This window comes from Capricornis sumatraensis, chromosome 17 (genome assembly GCF_032405125.1).
Source record: "Capricornis sumatraensis isolate serow.1 chromosome 17, serow.2, whole genome shotgun sequence".
Taxonomy (NCBI): Eukaryota; Metazoa; Chordata; class Mammalia; order Artiodactyla; family Bovidae; genus Capricornis; species Capricornis sumatraensis.
The window spans coordinates 11,651,175-11,669,987 of record NC_091085.1 but is presented as its reverse complement, the minus strand read 5'-3'; the positions used below and the strand labels follow the sequence as shown (position 1 = coordinate 11,669,987).

Sequence of the window (18,813 nt, the reverse complement as noted above, 5' to 3'; positions counted from 1 at the left end):
TCTATCATTGGGGTGCTTTTTTTGTTTAAAGTATGGTTCTTACTTGACCAAAGGGCATGGGTTCAAACTTCCAGGCTTACATTTCATCAGATTCAAATAAAAGGCTTTGTTTGGGTTCCATAGTATTTATGTTTAATTATAACCATAAATTTCCTGGTCTATAACTTTGGTAAAAATTTAGATTGGTTGCAAAAAAAAAACTCAATTAAATTTTTTTTAAATTATTATAACTTTTAAAGTTAAATACCTTCTACTTTTTCAAAAATTTCCTACACTTAAACTTGCCACAAATCTTAGTGTGGTTGACTGCTCTCTGCTCTTGAGTTAGGCTGCCATCCAAATGTGTTAGGTTGCCCTCTTCATTCTGCTGGAACTACTTAGACTATGGAAGAAGAAGCTCTCATTTACTTTTTTAGCCCTTTAAAATCCAAGTTCTCTTAAATCTTTCCAGTATATGAGGCAAAAATAGAAAAGAGCATCTTTCTTTTCAGAAGAGAAAAGCGTTTATGGGCAGCTACTTTCTCCTCACTATTTCTCAGCAGTGTTGTTTCCTTATGACTTTTTCTTTGGCTTTATAAGTTTTATGTGAAGTTTATTATAACCTGGCCTAGAAAGAAATTTAAAGCTCTAAATTTGTTAATTATATTTAAGTTACATAGAAACTTGAACTTAAGCACGTTAGTGCTTCTAAGCAAGTAACTTGTTATATTTTTTGATGGGTAGGTTCTAATGAAACTAAATTACTTACACTGAAAAACTTACTGGATCAAAACATTTTAAATAGTATTTAAGTAACATTTTCATTAGCAGTTTAAATAGTGGACAGTCTTAATTCTCACAAGAGGAATTCATAAATGTTAGAACTGAAATGTGAGCATATCATTTCCCAATACTCTTGAAAAACTAGGAAAATGTTATTCCTTATGTAAAAGTAATTTTGCTGATTTTAGCATCTATGTAGATCTATTGGTAGGTTCTGTCAGTTATTATAATATATAAAAATATGGGCCAGCAATTCTGGAGCTTGTTGCATACATGAGTGCCCCCATGGACTCTATTTGAACCGACTCTCAGAAGTGAGAGAACAGGAGCCCATTGGGAGGCACATTACATTCTGTTCCAGAGGGCATTGATACCTTCCATGGAGAGAGAGAGAGACTGTGTGTGTGTGTGTGTGTGTGTGTGTAATGAATCCAAAAATCAGGCTGGAAGGGAGTGCACGGCAAGCTGGAGAAGGGGGTTGGTGAAGGGGGAATGTTGTCCAGCCTCCCTGGAGTGTGTCTCCTGCATCATGGAAGTTACAGATAAGGAAAGCCAGCAGAGAAGCCGGCCAAGAGCCCAGCAGCACAGCCACGCAAGGACCTAGCAGACATGTCAGGCCCAAGAGCACCGAGGCGTCCTAATGCTACCGAAGTATGATATTTCTAGTTCCCTTTACCTGTTCTGTTCTCTTTCCCGCTCTCCAGGCTTGGTAGAGGTGGAGGACAGGAGGCAGAAACTGCAGTCACTGGACTGAAGGGAGGACAGAAACTCTAGACTAGGAGAGAGAGGACAATGTACCCTTTCTAGTAAAACCCACTGGCAGCCTGTGGTTGCTGAAAAGAAGTCTTAGCTTTAAATCGAGAGTTGAAGTGTTGATTGTTATGTTAGACATCCTAATTTCTGAATTAAGGCTTTGTTTGCCAGCTTAAAAAAATTGTATATCTTGATTGAGTGATCAGAAATTCATGGGACTCTCAATTCTTCATTTAGAGGCAAAGGAAGCACTTCACTCACCGAACTATTGGCAATTGTGGGGAGGAACTAAGTTGCACCTATAGTTTTACCCTATGAGTACGGTGCAAAATGCTTGCATGCTTAGTCATGTCCAACCCTTTGCGACCCCATGGACTGTAGCCTGCACAGCCCCTCTGTCTATGAGATTCTCCAGGCAAGAACTGTGGAGTGGGTTTCCATTCCCTCCTCCAGGAGATTGACCTGACCCACAGATCAAACCCAGGTCTCCTGCATTGCAGGCTGATTCTTTAGTGGCTAAATCAAGCCAGGTTATGCAAAATGCAATGCAAAATATGTATAGGTTATTTCTTAACACAAAAATATTAATAATACAAATCTACTCATCTTTATAAGTAATTTAAAATCTCCCCTTTATTTAAAAAATTTACTTGTTAAACAGTTCTGTCCTTCCAGATAATTAAAGGGTTGTCCTTCCAAGTAGATTTTGAGTTTTCTTCGCAAATGGATTTCTTTTTTTTTTTTAAACATCCTTTTTATTTTATTTATTTATTTAGGTTGGTGAAAAAGTAATTGCAATTTCAGACCCTGAATTTTAAATCATTATAACTAAGCTCAAACACGTCTTTATTAATCAAAATAAGAACCATTACAATCAGTACATTTTTGCCAATGAGATTAAGTTTGTTATTCCTGTAGCATAAAAATCTGTGTCTCGGGATTCAACAAACTCTTGGAAAGCATTTTCTCCCTCCTGATGGTTGTGAAAGCATTTTCCTGGCAAAAAGTTGTTGAGATGCTTTAAGAAGTGGTAGTCAGTTGGCTAGAGGTCAGGTAAATATGCCAGGTGAGGCAAAACTTCGTAGCCTAATTCATTCAGTTTTTGAAGCATTGGCTGTATGACGTGTGATTGGGCATTGTTTTAGGGAAGGGTTCTCCCTTTCTGTTGACCAGTGCTGGCTGCAGGTGTTGTAGTTTTTGATATATCCTCATCAGTTTGCTGAGCATACTTCCCAGATGGAATGGTTTTGCTGGGATTCAGAAAGCAATAGTGGATGAGGCAGGCAGCGGACCACCAAACAGTGGCCATGACCTTTTTTTGGTGCAAGCTTGGCTCTGGGAAGTGCTTCAGAGCTTCGAGCTGGTTGTCACTGGTTGTCGTATAAAGTCTTCTTTCATCACATGTCACAGTCCGATTGAGAAACGGTTTGTTGTTGTTGCATAGCATAAGAGAAGACACTTCTAAACAATGATTTTTCTTATTTTCAGTCAGCTCATGAGGTGCGCACTTACTGAACTTCTTCACCTTTCCAACTTGCTCCGAATGCTGAACGACCATAGAATGGTTGATGTTGAGTTCTTCAGCAGCTTCTTATGTACTTGCAGGAGGGTCAGCTCTGATGATCCTCTCCGTTGGTCGTCATCAGCTTCCAGGGGCCGGCCACCGTGCTTCTCGTCTTCAAGGCTCTCGTCTCTTTTGCAACACTTCTTGAACTACCACTGAATAAGAAAAAATCAAATAAGAAAATTAGTCCAATTTGCTTTTTGCCTTAACATCATTTCTCTAGTCTAAAATAAATATGAAGTAAACAGGAAGTAGTAAGTTATTAGCATAAAAATATAAAGCAAGAGATGTTCATTAAAATGATAAATAACATAACCACATTTATTTAAGAATATATTCCAATATCAAACAGCAGATTTCAGCAATGCAAAACGGCAGTCGCTTTTGCACCAACCTAAATGTTGATTCTTGGTTGTGCTGGGTCTTGCCTGCTGAGCGGGCTGTGCTCTCATTGCAGAGGGTGGGGGCTCCCGTTTATCTGTAGCGTGCGGCTCATGCAGTTGCGGTGCACGGGCTCGGTAGTCGCAGCTCCTGAGCTCTAGAGCGCTGGCTTAATAGTTGTGGCCCACAGGCTTAGCTGCCCTGATGTGTGGGATCCTCTCAGATCAGGGATCGGGCCTGTGTCTCCTGCACTGGCAGGTGGATTCTTCGCCGTTGAGCCACCAGGGAAGCCTTAAGGTGGGTTTCTTAACAGAGACTCTCTATCTAGGACACACTCTTGCTGATGGCACTGACAGACAGTAATTCTGTATTTATTTTCACTATTGTCTGAGGTCCTATTACTAAGAAATAATGGGAGCTGGTAGACAATTAGTAGCCCTCATACGTACCCCTCAGTTCTGAGTTTGTCATATTAGAGCCCAGTTCTCATGTTTCAAGTCGTTAATCCCCCATAACTGTATCTAACTTCCCTCTCAGTATCAGTTGGATTTTGCATGCCTTTGGCTTTCAAAAGATCTGACTGACTTCCAGTTGGATTCTGTATAAGGCTTTGACGGTACTCGCAATTTCTGGCTTAGCTCTCATGACATAAGGCTTCGTTGGACCTCTTTATCTTCTGTTTCTCTTAACTCCTTCTTAATATTTTTATTGCTTTCTAGAATCTAAAAATAGTTCATTTGCAGTAGTTTTGAAGTCATCTTACCTTTTTTCCTTGTAGTTTCTTTAGTTCTCTGTCTGACTGAACAGATTCCTGATATTTCTGCCTGAAGGAATGCGAACCCCATTTGCTGTGCACTGCTCTGACAGTTTGTTTCTTTACACTCTAATGTTTATCGTGATCTCATCTTCATCAGGTGTTACGTGTGAGTGTCAGAATTCTTCTCAAGCGTGTGCTTACTGAGTGGCTTCACTTTCCCCTTATGTTGCTTTCCTGATGGGATTCCCATGTTTTTTCTGTGTCCATTATTTGGGATTCCTGCTATACTTTTCTCAGGCTCTGAAGTGTGTTCCACAGGGTTGCACTGCTGGAAGTTTGATCTCCTGGTTAAGTGGAATATTAACCTGCTGTATTCTTACTAGCTTCAGAGAGTGTTTCCATTTAATGTGCATTGTCTTATAGCATAAAGAAAATATTTCAGAAATAGTCAACATTCAGTGCTCATCCATGCCTTGAGTTATTTGTTACTGTAGTCAGTGGAAAGGCTCGAGCCAATAGTATTGTCACCATATGTACAGAGAGCACTTCATAAATGTTTGTTGAATGAAGAGCCTTCCTGGCATACGTTGCTTTATTCTCCTCATTCCTACAGTGCTATAACCCAGCCTAGAGGAATAAGAATGTTGACGTTTGATGTCTTCCAAAATATTTCACAGCTGTCATAGCTGGCCAGCACTATATGAAACAGGCTATTGTTAAAGCGCTATCTGCTGTAATAGTCAAAATGCTTACTGTAGTGAAGGTAGAAAACCCAGGTTGACTTGGTATGAGCAATAACGGCACTTTTGATGCTATGTCTCATTTAAATTAAAATATTTCAAAGGTAGAGCATACATAAATGCACTTTAACCTGGAGTCTGACTCTGTTTCTCTTGGTTTGGCCTCTTATACAATGCCTTTGTCCTTGCGCTGACTTTCTTCATAGTTACAAGAGGGCTGCCAGCAGTAATGTGGACCATTTGCTTCCTTGTAGCTATGCAGATTACAATCCAGAGGGCAGGAGAAAATTGTTCCCCACAATCATTGAACAAAGACTCTGATCTTACCCAGATTTAACACTTGAAATCAACCACAGTGGCAAAGAACATTGCTTACAATGGTAGGCATAGGCCTGGGGTCATTGCCTGTCACTCAGCACCAAAACCAGTATTAAACCCTAACCAGAAATGGCAAGACAGTCGTTGAAGAAGATTGCAAAACTCTGCTGAAGGACATGAAAGAACTCTTGAGTAAAGGAGCAGCATATTCATGAATGACTAAACTCACCTATAAAAATGTCAATTTATTATATATCGCTTATATGTTACAGTATACTAGATTTATGTGGATAATTCTCATATTCATATGGTAAACTGCAAGAAGGGCTGAGAGGGACTCCCCTCATGGTCCAGTGGCTCAGGCTCCATGCTCCCAATACAGGGGCCCTGGTTCATTCCCTGCTCAGGGAACTATAGCCCACACGCAGAACTGAGAGTTTGCACAACTAAAAAGATCCCTTATGCCTAGAATCCTGCATGCCGCAACCAAGACCTGGCACAGCCAAATAAATACGTAAGTAAATATTAACAAGAAGGACCAAGGAAGTATTTTAGAAAGGAAGAACGATGGGGTAGGATTTCCCCTGTCAGACATCAGTATGTAATACTACAGTAACTAAAACTTGCAAGACTTACCTGGTGGCCCAGTGGTTAAGAATCCACCTCACGGTGGGGGATGAGGGTCCCATCCCTGGTCAGGAAACTACGATCCCACAAGCCGTGGAGAAACCAAGCCCGTGCATGCTGCGACTTTTGAGTCCTTGCCCCACAACTGGAGAGCCTACAGCAAAAGACCTGGCATGCCGCCGCTAAGCCTCAACACAGCCAAATGAATATTTCTAAAACTTGTTATTTGGGTAAGAATAGACAGAGAAGTATAGCCATACAAAGAAGCTATAAGCAGGCTTTTGTATACCTGTCTACTTGACGATAAAGATGCAGTACATCTTTATCAATTCTGAGGAAAAAGGCCAGACTGTTCAGTAAGGTGTAGGGATAATTGGGTGTCCATCGAAATGAGTTAAAGTAAGAGCCCTACCCCAGCCCTTTTCCAGAATAAACCAGAGGCCTTTTAAAGAGTGAAAGATCAAAAGAATATAGTAATAGAAGGAAAGCATTTGTGCAGTATTAGTTTGAGAGGCTTTTCAAAGCAAGACGCAGAATCTAAACGCCAAAAAGTTGATGCATTTGCACAAAGAATTAAAATTTGCAGATTGGCACATGACATCAAAAGGTAAACATTTCTAACCAAGTAATTGCCATCTTCTACATATAAATAGTCCCTAAAAATACATGAGAAAAGGGTAAACAATGCAATGAAATAATGGTCGTAGGACATTATTAAAGAAGTCGGTGAAGAAATACATTTACATAATCACTAGACATATACTGCTGCTGCTGCTGCTAAGTCGCTTCAGTCGTGTCCGACTCTTTGCGACCCCATAGATGGCAGCCCACTAGGCTCCCCCGTCCCTAAGATTCTCCAGGCAAGAACACTGGAGTGGGTTGCCATTTCCTTCTCCAGTGCATGAAAGTGAAAAGTGAAAGTAAAGTCACTCAGTCGTGCCCAACTCTTGGCGACCCCATGGACTGCAGCCCACCAGGCTCCTCTGTCCATGGGATTTTCCAGGCAAGAGTACTGGAGTGTGTTGCCATTGTCTTCTCCACTAGACATATGAAGAGATGCTAAATCTTGAAAACCATAGACATACAAATTAAAACAATAATGGAATGTCATTTTTCAGCTACCAGATTATCATTCTTTTAAGCTATTGCCAGTATCCCTTTTGGGGAAACCTACAGGGAGAAAACTTGTTTTATACAGTTGATGAAAGACAAAAATGACAAAATTAGAAGTTCAGCATTATGTCACACCCATTAGGATAGCTTGTGATGAGAAAGAAAAAATGATAAGTGTTGGAGAAATTGAACCTTGTGCATTGCTGATGGGAATGTAAAATGGTGAAGTCATTATGGAAAACAGTGTGGTGTTTCCCCAGAAGGTTAAACAGAGTTACCATATGACCCAGCAGTTCCACTTCAAAGTGTATACCCCCAAAGAACTGAAAACAGGAAGAGGTCTCTGGTGTAACAATGTTCAGGGCAGTGTTATTCACAGTAGTGAAAAGGTGGGAACAACCCAAAGGTTAATCACCAGGTGAATCGGTAAACAGAATGTGGTATATACAAAACTGGAATATTTATTTAGTCTTTAAAAGGAATGAAATTCTTGGGTAAATCTCACGGAATGCTGTTGCAGAATTATATGATTAAAGTTTTGTAAGAAGCAGCCTAATGACTTCATTGAGTTCTACGATGTTTGAGTCTTTTTTTTAAAAAAACTCATTTTAATATCTTGAAAATATATTCATATATTGCTTATAATAGGAAAGTAATTCTTCTTCTAGTTTTATTGAGATATAGTTGGCATAACTATATAAATTTAAGGTGTACAGCATAATGATTTGATTAACATACATCATACAGTGATTACCTCAATAAATTTAGTGAATATTCATCATCTCCTATAGATACCAAATTAAAGTAATAGAAAAAAATTTTTTCTTGGATGAGAATACTTAGGATTTACTGTCTTAGCTTTCATATATAACATACACAGGGTTAATTGTATTTATCATGTTGTACATTATATCCCTGGTTTGCAGTAATAACTAGAAGTGTGTCTTTTCAGACGTAGGGAACAGACTGGGGGGTTCAGGATGGGGAGACATGTGTACCTGTGGCTGATTCATGTTGATGTAAGGCAAAAACCACCACAATATTGTAAAGTAATTAGTCTCCAATTAAAATAAATGAATGAATTCTTTGAAAAGTGAGTACCTTTTGACTGCCCTCATGCAGTTCCCCCCACATACCCCCGTCTCTGGTGACCACAGATTTGATCTTTTTCTGAGACGCTATACTTTGTCGGTTCCTGTTGCACAGCATTGTGATTTGGTATTTCTGTACATTTCAAACTGATCACCGTGAGAAGTGTAGTTAGGATATGTCACCTAACAGAGATATTAGAGTGATTGACTACATTCCACACACTGTACATTTCATACCCATGAGTCATTTATTTTGCAACTGGAAGTTTGTACCTGTTAATCTCCCTCACCTATTCCTTTCTTCTCCTACCCCCTTACCCAGGAAAAGGGTTTCTAAAATAATAGTTAAATATGATCACAATATAGAAAATTTTGTGTTTCACAGTACAAAGATAACCATTTTCAACTTTTGTGCATTTTCTTAAAGGTTTTAATTTGGGGGGGTTGATTTTTTGATCATACATAGTCTCTCAAAGGGCTTCCCTGGTGTCTCAGACAGTAAAGAATCTGCCTGCAATGTGGGAGACCTGGGTTCGATCCCTGGGTTGAGATCTTGGCAACTCAAGACTTTTTAAATATATAAAATCTTAAATTATACTGGGTCTCTCTCTCTCTCTTTTTTTTTTTTTTTAGGAGAAACAAGACGTAGAACCTCTTTTTTCCATACCATATTGTGCATGAGTTTTGATAAAGCAGTAGGCTCACCCGGTTTCTGTTACTGTTACCTTTTCTCCCCAACCTCCCTCCCTTGACATTCTTGCCCACCTGTGAGGACTTCTGTATTTCTTTCAAAAGCTTTGAAATTTTATTTCTAAAAAGGAGCAAATCAGAATTCCAGTGCAGCCAGCTTGAATCAATCTTTCTGTTCCTCCAGGCAGTGAATTAGCCCTTTAGAAAACATTGGCATTGTGTCTCTGAAGCCTCAGAGTCTGTATAGGGGACTGGGATGCATTAAAGAGAAGCATTGTCAGATCCTTCCTCAAGTCTAAAGATGAAATCCTGTTCTTACTAATTATAAGTCATTTTTGTTGCTGCTGCTGCTGTTTTTTCTGTGTTACTTGGGTTTTAAAAGTTGTTTGCTTTAATGAAAGTTGGAAGTGGAATGTTACAGTATGTAGTTGGTTCTTGTTTTATGTTACAGAAATATGTCAAGAGAGTTTACTCCTTAAAGGAGTCCTGTGGTGAATATTTTTTCTCATTATAGAATATCACTTCTTTTTCTAATTTTGTGAATGTGGACTTTTGTGTTTCTTTCAGTGACAAATGCTGAGATACTTTGTTTCTGGTTCAGACTACAGTGCTTAGCAATAATTCATTTTTGCTGATGAACTAGGTAGTATTCTCCCATATATTAATATCTTGTGTATTTTAGTTGGATTTGTTACTGCAAAAAAACAGATTTCTGTAGTAGTTCAGTAGTTCTCAAAAGTGTGATGCCCCTAATCAGAAGCGTTAGCATCCCATCCCCTGGGAGCATGTTAGAAACGCACATTGTGAGGCTCTGCCCTAGACCTCTTCTATTCAAAGCAAGAGGTGGGGCTCAGCAGCCTGGGCTTTAACACGCCCTTCGGGTGACCCTGATGTGTGCTCAACTTTAGGACTGCTGGTTTAGATTATATCTACAGTGGCTGAAAATCTCGGCTCTTAATCACTGAAGGCCTAGATTTGGTTTAATTCCAAGGTATGTGTTAGGAACTATGGCAATATTGCTTCTAAGAGATGTGTAGATGAGAAACGGATAGCATGGGCTGCCTCACGGAAGTTGCTTTCATTGTTTCGCACAGTTGAGAGTTTAAGAACTAAACATAGAGCCAAGACTCCTTCCCTGCTGAGTTGAACCAAACTGTTTCAGTGCTTAGGATAATCAGCAGAAGCTTCTCATTTGATACCATCATTTAACAGAGATGGTTAAAGTGGCAAATCATGAAATCACATCTAAAATACGTAAGGTTATTTTCAGAGTTAAGAAATTCCTGAATTAGCTCTCTTTCAAAAGCTTTTAAGTTGTAAATAATTACAAGCAGACATACAATATCTGGGAGACATTTCATTAATGTAATTAAGATATATTAATATGTCCGTTAATTATTGGCTTATTTTTACATTTATATTGGCTTATGTCTATCTATCTGGTTAGTTTTTAAGCATTTGTAATATAAAAATGTTACGCTAATACCTATGTGTATTTTTTCATTGGAAAATACTCCTAAATGTAGCTATTACATGCATTTATTAAATTATTTCAGGTGGGTCCTTCAGGGTGGAATATTAACGTTTTAAACATGGTGTTGTTTTATAAATGAGAACTCTTGTTTTAAAGAACAAGGTCTCCTTGCTAAATTTAGGGCTTTAAAGCTTATTTTGGCTCTTAACTCTACAGCAGATTTTTGTATTTCAACTTAGGAAGATAATTACTCTCTCTAGAGGAGGTGTAACTGGTTTGGTGGTAATGTCCTCTTGTCATCACAGATGGATCTTGTTTGTGCTATGGATTAGAATCAGGGACTAGACAACCAAAGGAATACTAACAATATTCCCTTTGTGCATATTGAGAAGTGGAAGATTTCTTAAAGTCAGGGTAAAGCTACCGACTTTTTGAAGATATTGTTTGTGATTTTTAAGCAAAAAAGGGTATCTAAGTATAATTTACCCTCTGCATATAATGAAGTCATATTGTGAAAGGTCATTTTGTTTTTTTACAATCAGCCAAAAGAAATTACTCATCCATTTGTTAATTATTTTCCAAATGTTTATAACTTAAGAGTGAATGAAGAGTAGAATATACTTTAAGAAAGCCCTTACCCAAGGGGCTTCCCTTGTGGCTCAGCTGGCAAAGAATCGGCCTGCAGTGTGGGAGACCAGAATTCGATCTCTGGGTTGGGAAGATCCCCTGGAGAAGGGAAAGGCTACCCACTCCAGTATTCTGGCCTAGAGAATTCCATGGACTGTAGAATCCAGGGGGTCGCAAAGAGTCAGACACGACTGAGCAACTTTCACTTTCACCCAGTCAATGAGCCTAAGATTTCTAACTAGTTTACAGCAAAAGATGTGGTAGAGAATTTTCTGTGATTATTTATTTAGTTTGGGGCCCGGGTAAGATTAATAAAATCGAGACGGGAAGCAGTGTTCTGAAATTAACCAGTCCCTTTCGATGTGGGCTCAACCACATGCTAATGAATATTCTGTGTCTAAGGTCTCTTTATGCTTGTGTTATTTAATCCATTTTCAGCATAACTTACTACTTTCTAAGCTTGAATGCTTAAACTGGTTTCTTTTAAGGTATCTAAAACATGTAATATTGGCAGTGCTGTGCTGTGCTTAGTCATGTTCAGCTCTTTGTGACTCCGTGGACCATAGCCTGCCAGGCTCCTCTGTCAATGGGAACTCTCTAGGCAAGAGTGCTGGAGTGGGTTGCCATACCTTCGTCCCGGGGACCTTGCCCACCCAGGGATTGAGCCCAGGTCCCCTGCATTGCAGACGGATTCTTTACCATCTGAGCCGCCAAGGAAGCCCATGAATACTGGAGTGGGTAGCCTATGCCCTCTCCAGGGGATCTTCCTGATCCAGGGATCAAGCCAGGGTCTCTCGCACTGCAGGCCATTCTTTACCAACTGAGCTACCAGGGAAGCCCAAATTGGCAGTAGATTTGTCTGAAAGATTTTTTTCTTGTCTAAGAACTCAGTGTATAATTCCTCACAAAGTACCTTATTTAAGAAGAATAATTAAGAATAATTTCATTTTTGACTCTCTATTAGTGAAACAGGTCACAGGACTACCAGTCTATAAGAAACAGAGTGTTTCAAAAAGAATTTAGTCTGAAGTGAAATGAAATTTGAAGAGAGAATGTATATAAAACAAGATTTTGTTGAACTTTCAAATTAAAAATTTAAATGGTATACCTCAGGTTATTTGTGACAGAGGCAGGGAATCTGATGAATGAAGACTGAAAAGATTGATAACATATTCATTTTTTGTGTGTAGGATAAGAAGAAATATTTTAAACGTTTTCAGCCTGCCCTAGTGATTCATGGTGCTTGCTTTTCCTCAAGTTAGAGAAGTCAGTTCCCCAAGTAGTCTTTGACATTTTTTGTTATGCTGACTCGGGCTGAAGGCAAATCTTATTTTGTCTTCTTGATTCATAAACTTTATATTAAGGCAGTTTATCTTAGCAAGCCATTTTATTTGTTTCAATTTTATAGTTATCTGAGGGAAACCAAAAGTATGCGAGCCTACAGAAGAGCATCGAGAAAGCTAAAGTTGGCAGACATGAGACGGTAAGCTGTACCTGCACATCCTTTAATAATGCGAGTCCTCAGTGTAGGGAAGGCAGCAGTGCTTCCTGTGAGGAGGGTGCTGCTCCTTCTAGGAAAGAAGCAAGCCCCAGCGAAGGCCGCGAACATTTGGCCTGGTGGATCCACTGACTGTGAACCCAGATCGATCATTATTGTATTGTATACGGCAGGGTAGCAAAAAAACATGAGCCCCGGAGCCAGACTGCCTGCATTGTCGTCTCCTAAACTCACTCTCCTCCGTTTTCTCAGTTGTAAAATGGGGAATAATAAAATCTACTTCACTGAGTTATTGTTTGATTAAGCTAGCTAATATTTGCAAAGCACTTAGAAGAGAGCCTGGCACAAAGTAAGCCCTGTTTAAATGTTTATGTAAATTTTTAAGAGTTGGGATTTTTAAAAGTCTTGGCACAGAACCAATTGAAAACTGTCAATATAGGGTCCTTGTGGTCTTGTAATATTTTTAAATTATTTAAATGAATATTGACGTACTTTATTTTAAAAAGTAAGGTGTTCTCTAAAGTATTGTATTCTTTGTCACTTCAGTCGTGTCCGACTCTGTGCGACCCCATAGACGGCAGCCCACCAGGTCCCCCGTCCCTGGGATTCTCCAGGCAAGAACACTGGAGGGGGTTGCCATTTCCTTTTCCAGTGCATGAATGTGAAAAGTGAAAGTGAGGTCGCTCAGTCATGTCCGACTCCTAGTGACCCCATGGACTGCAGCCTACCAGGCTCCTCTGTCCATGGGACTCTGCAGGCAAGAGTACTGGAGTGGGTTGCCATTGCCTAAAGTATTGTATTAGGGGCAGGGGCTTTTAAAAATCACTTTACTTTTTAGTTTTATCATTATCTCAAGTTTGAACTTATGACTTGAAAGAATGTTGAAGATCAACATGAACCTCTAAGCCCTTCATCTCAGCCTCTGTACCACTTGTGGAAGAGACTCAAAAACTTGTCACATTGTACAAAAGAATACATCACAGATTTACATGGCTTTATGCTTTTCAAAGTTATTTTACATACATTCTTTTATGTGAGTAGTCAGCACAGCCACGGATAGGAATTGGAGAATGGTAATTGCTAAAGAATATTTAAGGGAAGGTGAGTTCTGGGCACAACCTGAAACTTGTATTTCTTCATTTGGCAACAATTAGCACTTTTTAAAATTCAACTGTGGTTTTTTTCCTTTGATTTGGCAATAACCTATAGAAGCACCTTCAACTAATGGTGGCATATTCATGCCCCATAATAGTCAGTCTGCTGAAGATTACCCAGTCCACTTTAACCACCAAAACTAGGGGGGAAACCACTAGCAAACCTAGTTGGTGCCTACAGCTATCAGAAGAATGACTCCTGAGAAAGATGAACAAGTTCATCCTGAGTTCGCTAGTCAGGAGTTAGTCTACCTATTAGATATATTCCTGGTGATGCTGCTGCTGCTGCTGCCAGGGAAGAAGACATAGCTATCATATATATTCTGCTTACTGTGAGCCAGGCAGGTACTGTTCCGAAGGCGTTCTCCGTATTGAATTTTGCCAACAGTCCAAGGAGGTAGCCTCTATTACTGTCTTCATTTTTACGTTTGAGGAACTGAAAGCACAAAAAGGTTAAGTAATGTGGCAAAGGTCTTGTTGCTAATAACCAGTCTGGGACGGCTCCCAGTTCAGGATATGTGGAGAGCGGTCCCTGTGTTCACACAGACACTCAGCACTCTGCTTCACCTGGCTTCATTAGCTTTTTCTCCTCTTATTTTTCATTGAGGGTTATGTGTGATTTGGGCATTGATAGCAAATAATGATCATCATATCTTGTGGTTATTTTAAATCACTCCTGAACTGTGCTAATGTGGCCTACATTAATCATATATAGCTGTTTACTTTTGAATTAAAATTAAATACAATGAAATTCAGTTTCTCAGTAATAAGAGTCACATTTCATGTACTTAGTAGCCCCGTTGCCTGCACTGGAGAACACAGATCTAGAACGTTTCTATTATTGCAGAGTTCTGTTGGACTCTGCTACATCAGAGCTGTACATGCATTCTGTTGCATCAGTGCCAGGAAAAGGAGCCGAAGAGAGCAACTGAAGGCAAAAGTACAAAAATACAAGCTAGCAAGGGACCTTAAACGAGTCCCATTAGAGAGCTTGAACTCTTATTTGGTTTTCCCTCAAACTTATCCTATAGTTGGAGAAGGAAATGGCAACCCACTCCAGTATCCTTGCCCTGAAAATCTCGTGGACACAGGAGCCTGGTCTGCTGCAGAACATGGAGTCGCAAAGAGTCGGGCACGACTGAGCAAGTAACACTTATCCTATAATTCTATACCATAACCTTTTCCAGTATTTGATTTTGGTTTGGGCTTATTTTTCACACATATAAACTGAATACCAACAGCACTGTGACTTCTACCTGTTAATGAAAACCACGGCTAGAAATTTCAAATACTGTTTATTGGATCATTTTTTGTTTCAAAGTTTTATTTTGGTTTACCTTTAAAGGAAAGTGATAGGAGGTCACAGTTCTATTGTTTCTGTTATTGTTAAATATTTTTTAAAGTTAATCATTCTTGAAGACTAGAAAATTATCTAGAACACTTTTTTAAGGAAAACTTTATACTGTCTGATGTTGCCATAAAATTTACATATATATATATATATATAGTGGTGTGTGTGTGTGTGTGTGAATATACACAATCTTGTGAAACTCTCCAAAAAATTACCATTTGTCATGTAATGACAAATGACAATTATCATGTAATAATCATCTTTGAGTTTCCATTCAGTCAACATATACAGAAGATAATTGGAGATTGCAGACAAAAATGAGAATTGAGTTTGTTCTTATACTGTGAATATATGTATGTGTGTGGGTATACTAATGTTAATGTTGTCAAAAGCCCAGTGTGTATCAGTTATGAGAAATAAGATAAAAATGTTTATAAAATGTATAATCTTATAACATGGCATTTTGTTTGTCTTACTGGACATAATGTTATGTTGATGCAGGAAGAGCGAACTATGCTAGCCAAAGAGCTTTCTTCACTTCGAGACCAAAAGGAACAGCTTCAGGCTGAAGTAGAAAAATACAGAGAATGTGACCCACAGGTTGTGGAAGAAATACGTAAGTTTGTGTTAGTCCCTAAGAGTTCTTAACTTTGCTAATGAAAGATACTTTATACTTCTAGTTGCCTTGTAACCATTCTCCATGTATGTGAGAAAATAAAGCCCTTAATGCTATTACTATTGCATTAATATTTCCATTAAGGAGTCTTAATGTTAAAGCACTGAACAGTCAAAACTGAGCAGTTCAAGAATAAGGAGAGTTGGTGGGGTAAAATGTAAGCTTAGGAAACTGAGGAGTCAGAGAAGGAGCTAAGTTGACCTCAAGTACCTTGTATCCAGAAAGAAATACACTGTTATAGGAAAAGAATACCAAAAGATTTGAGTTTAAAAATTGCAGAAAATTAATCGGTGTGTTGATTTTCCATTTGAATATTCCAGTGATGTTTCTCCTTACTTTTAAACCAGAGTCCCCAAAGCTGCATTTTCAATATTTTTTTGTACATTTATATAAAGATAGAATTTTGAATATTTGAGGAAATGAAAGATATTATACTTAATTGTTTGGAAAAATATGCATTACTTTTTTCATATTTTTCTGTCTCAGATTTTCTTTTCATTTAGGTAATTATCAAGTAAAACATTTAGAAAAATGGATATTATAGTATGTGATTGAAGGCTTTGAGAGAAAATTGAAAATATTTAGTATTTTTAAATTAACCTGAGGACAGTTTGATTACAGTTAAGTTTGATGGTGTTATTTATAACTAAAAAAATGTTAAGCAGTGCAGTTAGTGGAATCTAAAGTTAAACTTAATTTTAGAGATTGATTCCATTTTACACAACTCCAAGAGGGGCCATTCAAATATATGTAGTACACGGCCTAGATAATATATATTAGCCCTGATTCAGCCGATTACCCAGGGTGATTTTCAAAGCAAAGTGGAGACTTTGGAAGAAGAACTGTCTGTGCCAGTCATTTTCTGTGAATTCTTTGAGGAGATAATGTTGACTCTTTCATGCTGCCCCGGTTTCGTTTCATGTATCATCTTCCTACAGAAGAATCTGTTGATACTAACCAAATCTGCTTCAGAATTAGCCACTCTACTCTGTTTTATTAAAGTTCTAACTACTGTCCCGTGACCCTCAGTATACACGGGCACATCAGCGCAGCAGGAGACGGGATAGGCATTCTCTCCTAGGAAGCGAGGCCTCGCCGTCAGTCGCCCGTGAAAGGAAGCACAGACTACTTGTTAGAGAGGACAGCAAATATTGTGCATCCTGCCCAGAGCAGTGTCTCATCAAAGAGCATTTTTAAGAATGGTTTTCTTACCCAGATTTGTAATACTTCTGGTGGCTTATTTTCAGGATCAGCCTGGCTATTCCCTCTGGCAGTTGATCCTGAAAATTCTGTTTCAGGAACCAAATATGATCGTTCGTCTATTACTTTCACTTGGATCTACCTTCCTGATTTTAGTGTTGTCTAATTCTTGGACTTTTTTTCTTGAAGTGTCAACTCTTTGCTTACCTGCCTCATTCTGTTTTCTGTCTAGGGACCCACAGCTCGTAGCCACACCCAGCCACGGCTTCTGCTTTTCACTTTGTGGTCCCTATTGTATTGCCACAGCTCTGTCCCTGGGCAGATGACTGTGCCTAATATCACCTCCACTTGTAACCTCCCATTTTTACAGACCTTTCCCCAGTTGGACTGTATCTGTCCACTCAGGACTAACTAAAAACTCTTACTTAGGCTTTCAGAACCACTCTGACCCTCACTGATGGTGAGCCTAAGCCAGTATATCTTATAGTGCAGAAAATCAGTAGGGATTTTGTGCCAGACTAATTCATGAAGTGGGAAGGCTTATTTTCGAGCATGTAACTTCAGATTTGACATTGCTTGTACGTCTGAACCAAGGAGCAATTTTGGCAAGTGCATCACTTCTTAGAAAGGTGATGAAACTTGAAGGAAGAAGTTGCAGGTCTATCAAAGGTGATGGATTTTCTGGAGAGAAGACTACAACAGTTGAGAGAGAAGTCGCAACTGTAGTTTTGTACTAGTTGCCTGAATTCTGCTCTCCATCTGAACCTTTAAATTTAACACTTTGGTAATTTATTCTTCAACCCAAGGAAATATGCCAATGTGAATGAGTTTTAAGCAGGGTAGGAGGGCTAAGTCAATGAGAAGAAAAATTTTCTGGTTTACAGTAAGTTAATAGATTTTCTCTCTCTTCATCAGCATCACACCTAGATTATCTTTTAGTATTTATTTATGCAACCATATAAGGTGAATCTGTATTTGGGTCCTATAAATTTATAATCATTAATCTATTACACATATATGAACTTTTGACATTTTCACATTGTACATTTTTTACCTTAATCGGAGAATGAGAGGATAAGAGTCTTTCCTGGCTTTGTGCTATTACTTTTTCATGCCATTAAAAAAATCATCTATTTTTATAAAATATATAATTATAGAAAATTGCATATTAAAGAGACAGTAGATATCTAGGATAATTACATTATTTCAAAAATACATTTTAGACGTGAAGGTAGAGTATTTTTTCCTATGGAAACTATAGAACTACAATCAGAATGAAAAAAAGTAGCTGTCAGAGCCTGTACACCTAGAGAAAGAATTTCTAGACTAACTTTAGTTTATACTTTTATAGAGAAATGCCTAGTCCTCTGCTCTTAAAATTCAGAACAGCTCACAGAAGTTTATTCAAATGTGGCACTCTGACTTTCAGCCAAGATAAAGTAGTAATCTACTGACTTTACGCACACATAAAAACAAAAAATATGAAATAATGGTTTCCAAGATGCTTGAAATTAGATGGCGAAGAAAAGTGATTCCTAGAAAAAGGAAACAGACAAAGTAGGCCTTACAATTATCCCAACTTATTTTTTTTGAGGGAGTTTCCTGGCTGCAGCACAAGGAAGGAGAAGCTCGGAAGAGCCCTGCAGGCTTCCTGAGTCAGGGTGAAACTGGGAGTCAGGGAGACCAGCGTGGATAGAGTTCACAGGACAGCATGCGGGAGAGCAGAGAGTGGCACAGACAGAGGGCCCTGGGGTCTAGAGAGAGCTCCTCTCAGGTATTCTGCGCACGCTTGTGAGGAGACTGCCCAAAGCTGAGGAAAGAACGAGCGCAGAGGGCCAGCAGGAAACCAGTGCCAGGCAGTCCGACAGGACCAGGAATAGTGTCTCTTCTCAGCAGCCGCATTAGAGGCATTTGTACTTCACGAGGCACTGAGTGGAGTATCCAAGATGGACTGAGCTCTACTCTCAACCTAGCTCACAAACCGTAAGAGCAAGTCTTGAAAGCATCAAATTATTGCAAAATAACTTAAATGCATTC

At 38.9% G+C, this 18,813-nt stretch overlaps 1 protein-coding gene across 1 annotated transcript in view; it reads left to right on the top strand.

Moving 5' to 3' along the window:
• MND1 (meiotic nuclear divisions 1) overlaps nucleotides 1-18,813 on the top strand; it is a 76,354-nt gene that overhangs the window by 32,685 nt on the left and 24,856 nt on the right. The window contains exons 4-5 of the mRNA XM_068990273.1: nucleotides 12,306-12,380; nucleotides 15,402-15,516. Coding sequence (XP_068846374.1) covers nucleotides 12,306-12,380; nucleotides 15,402-15,516 — 190 coding nt within the window. The remainder of the gene's footprint in view (nucleotides 1-12,305; nucleotides 12,381-15,401; nucleotides 15,517-18,813) is intronic.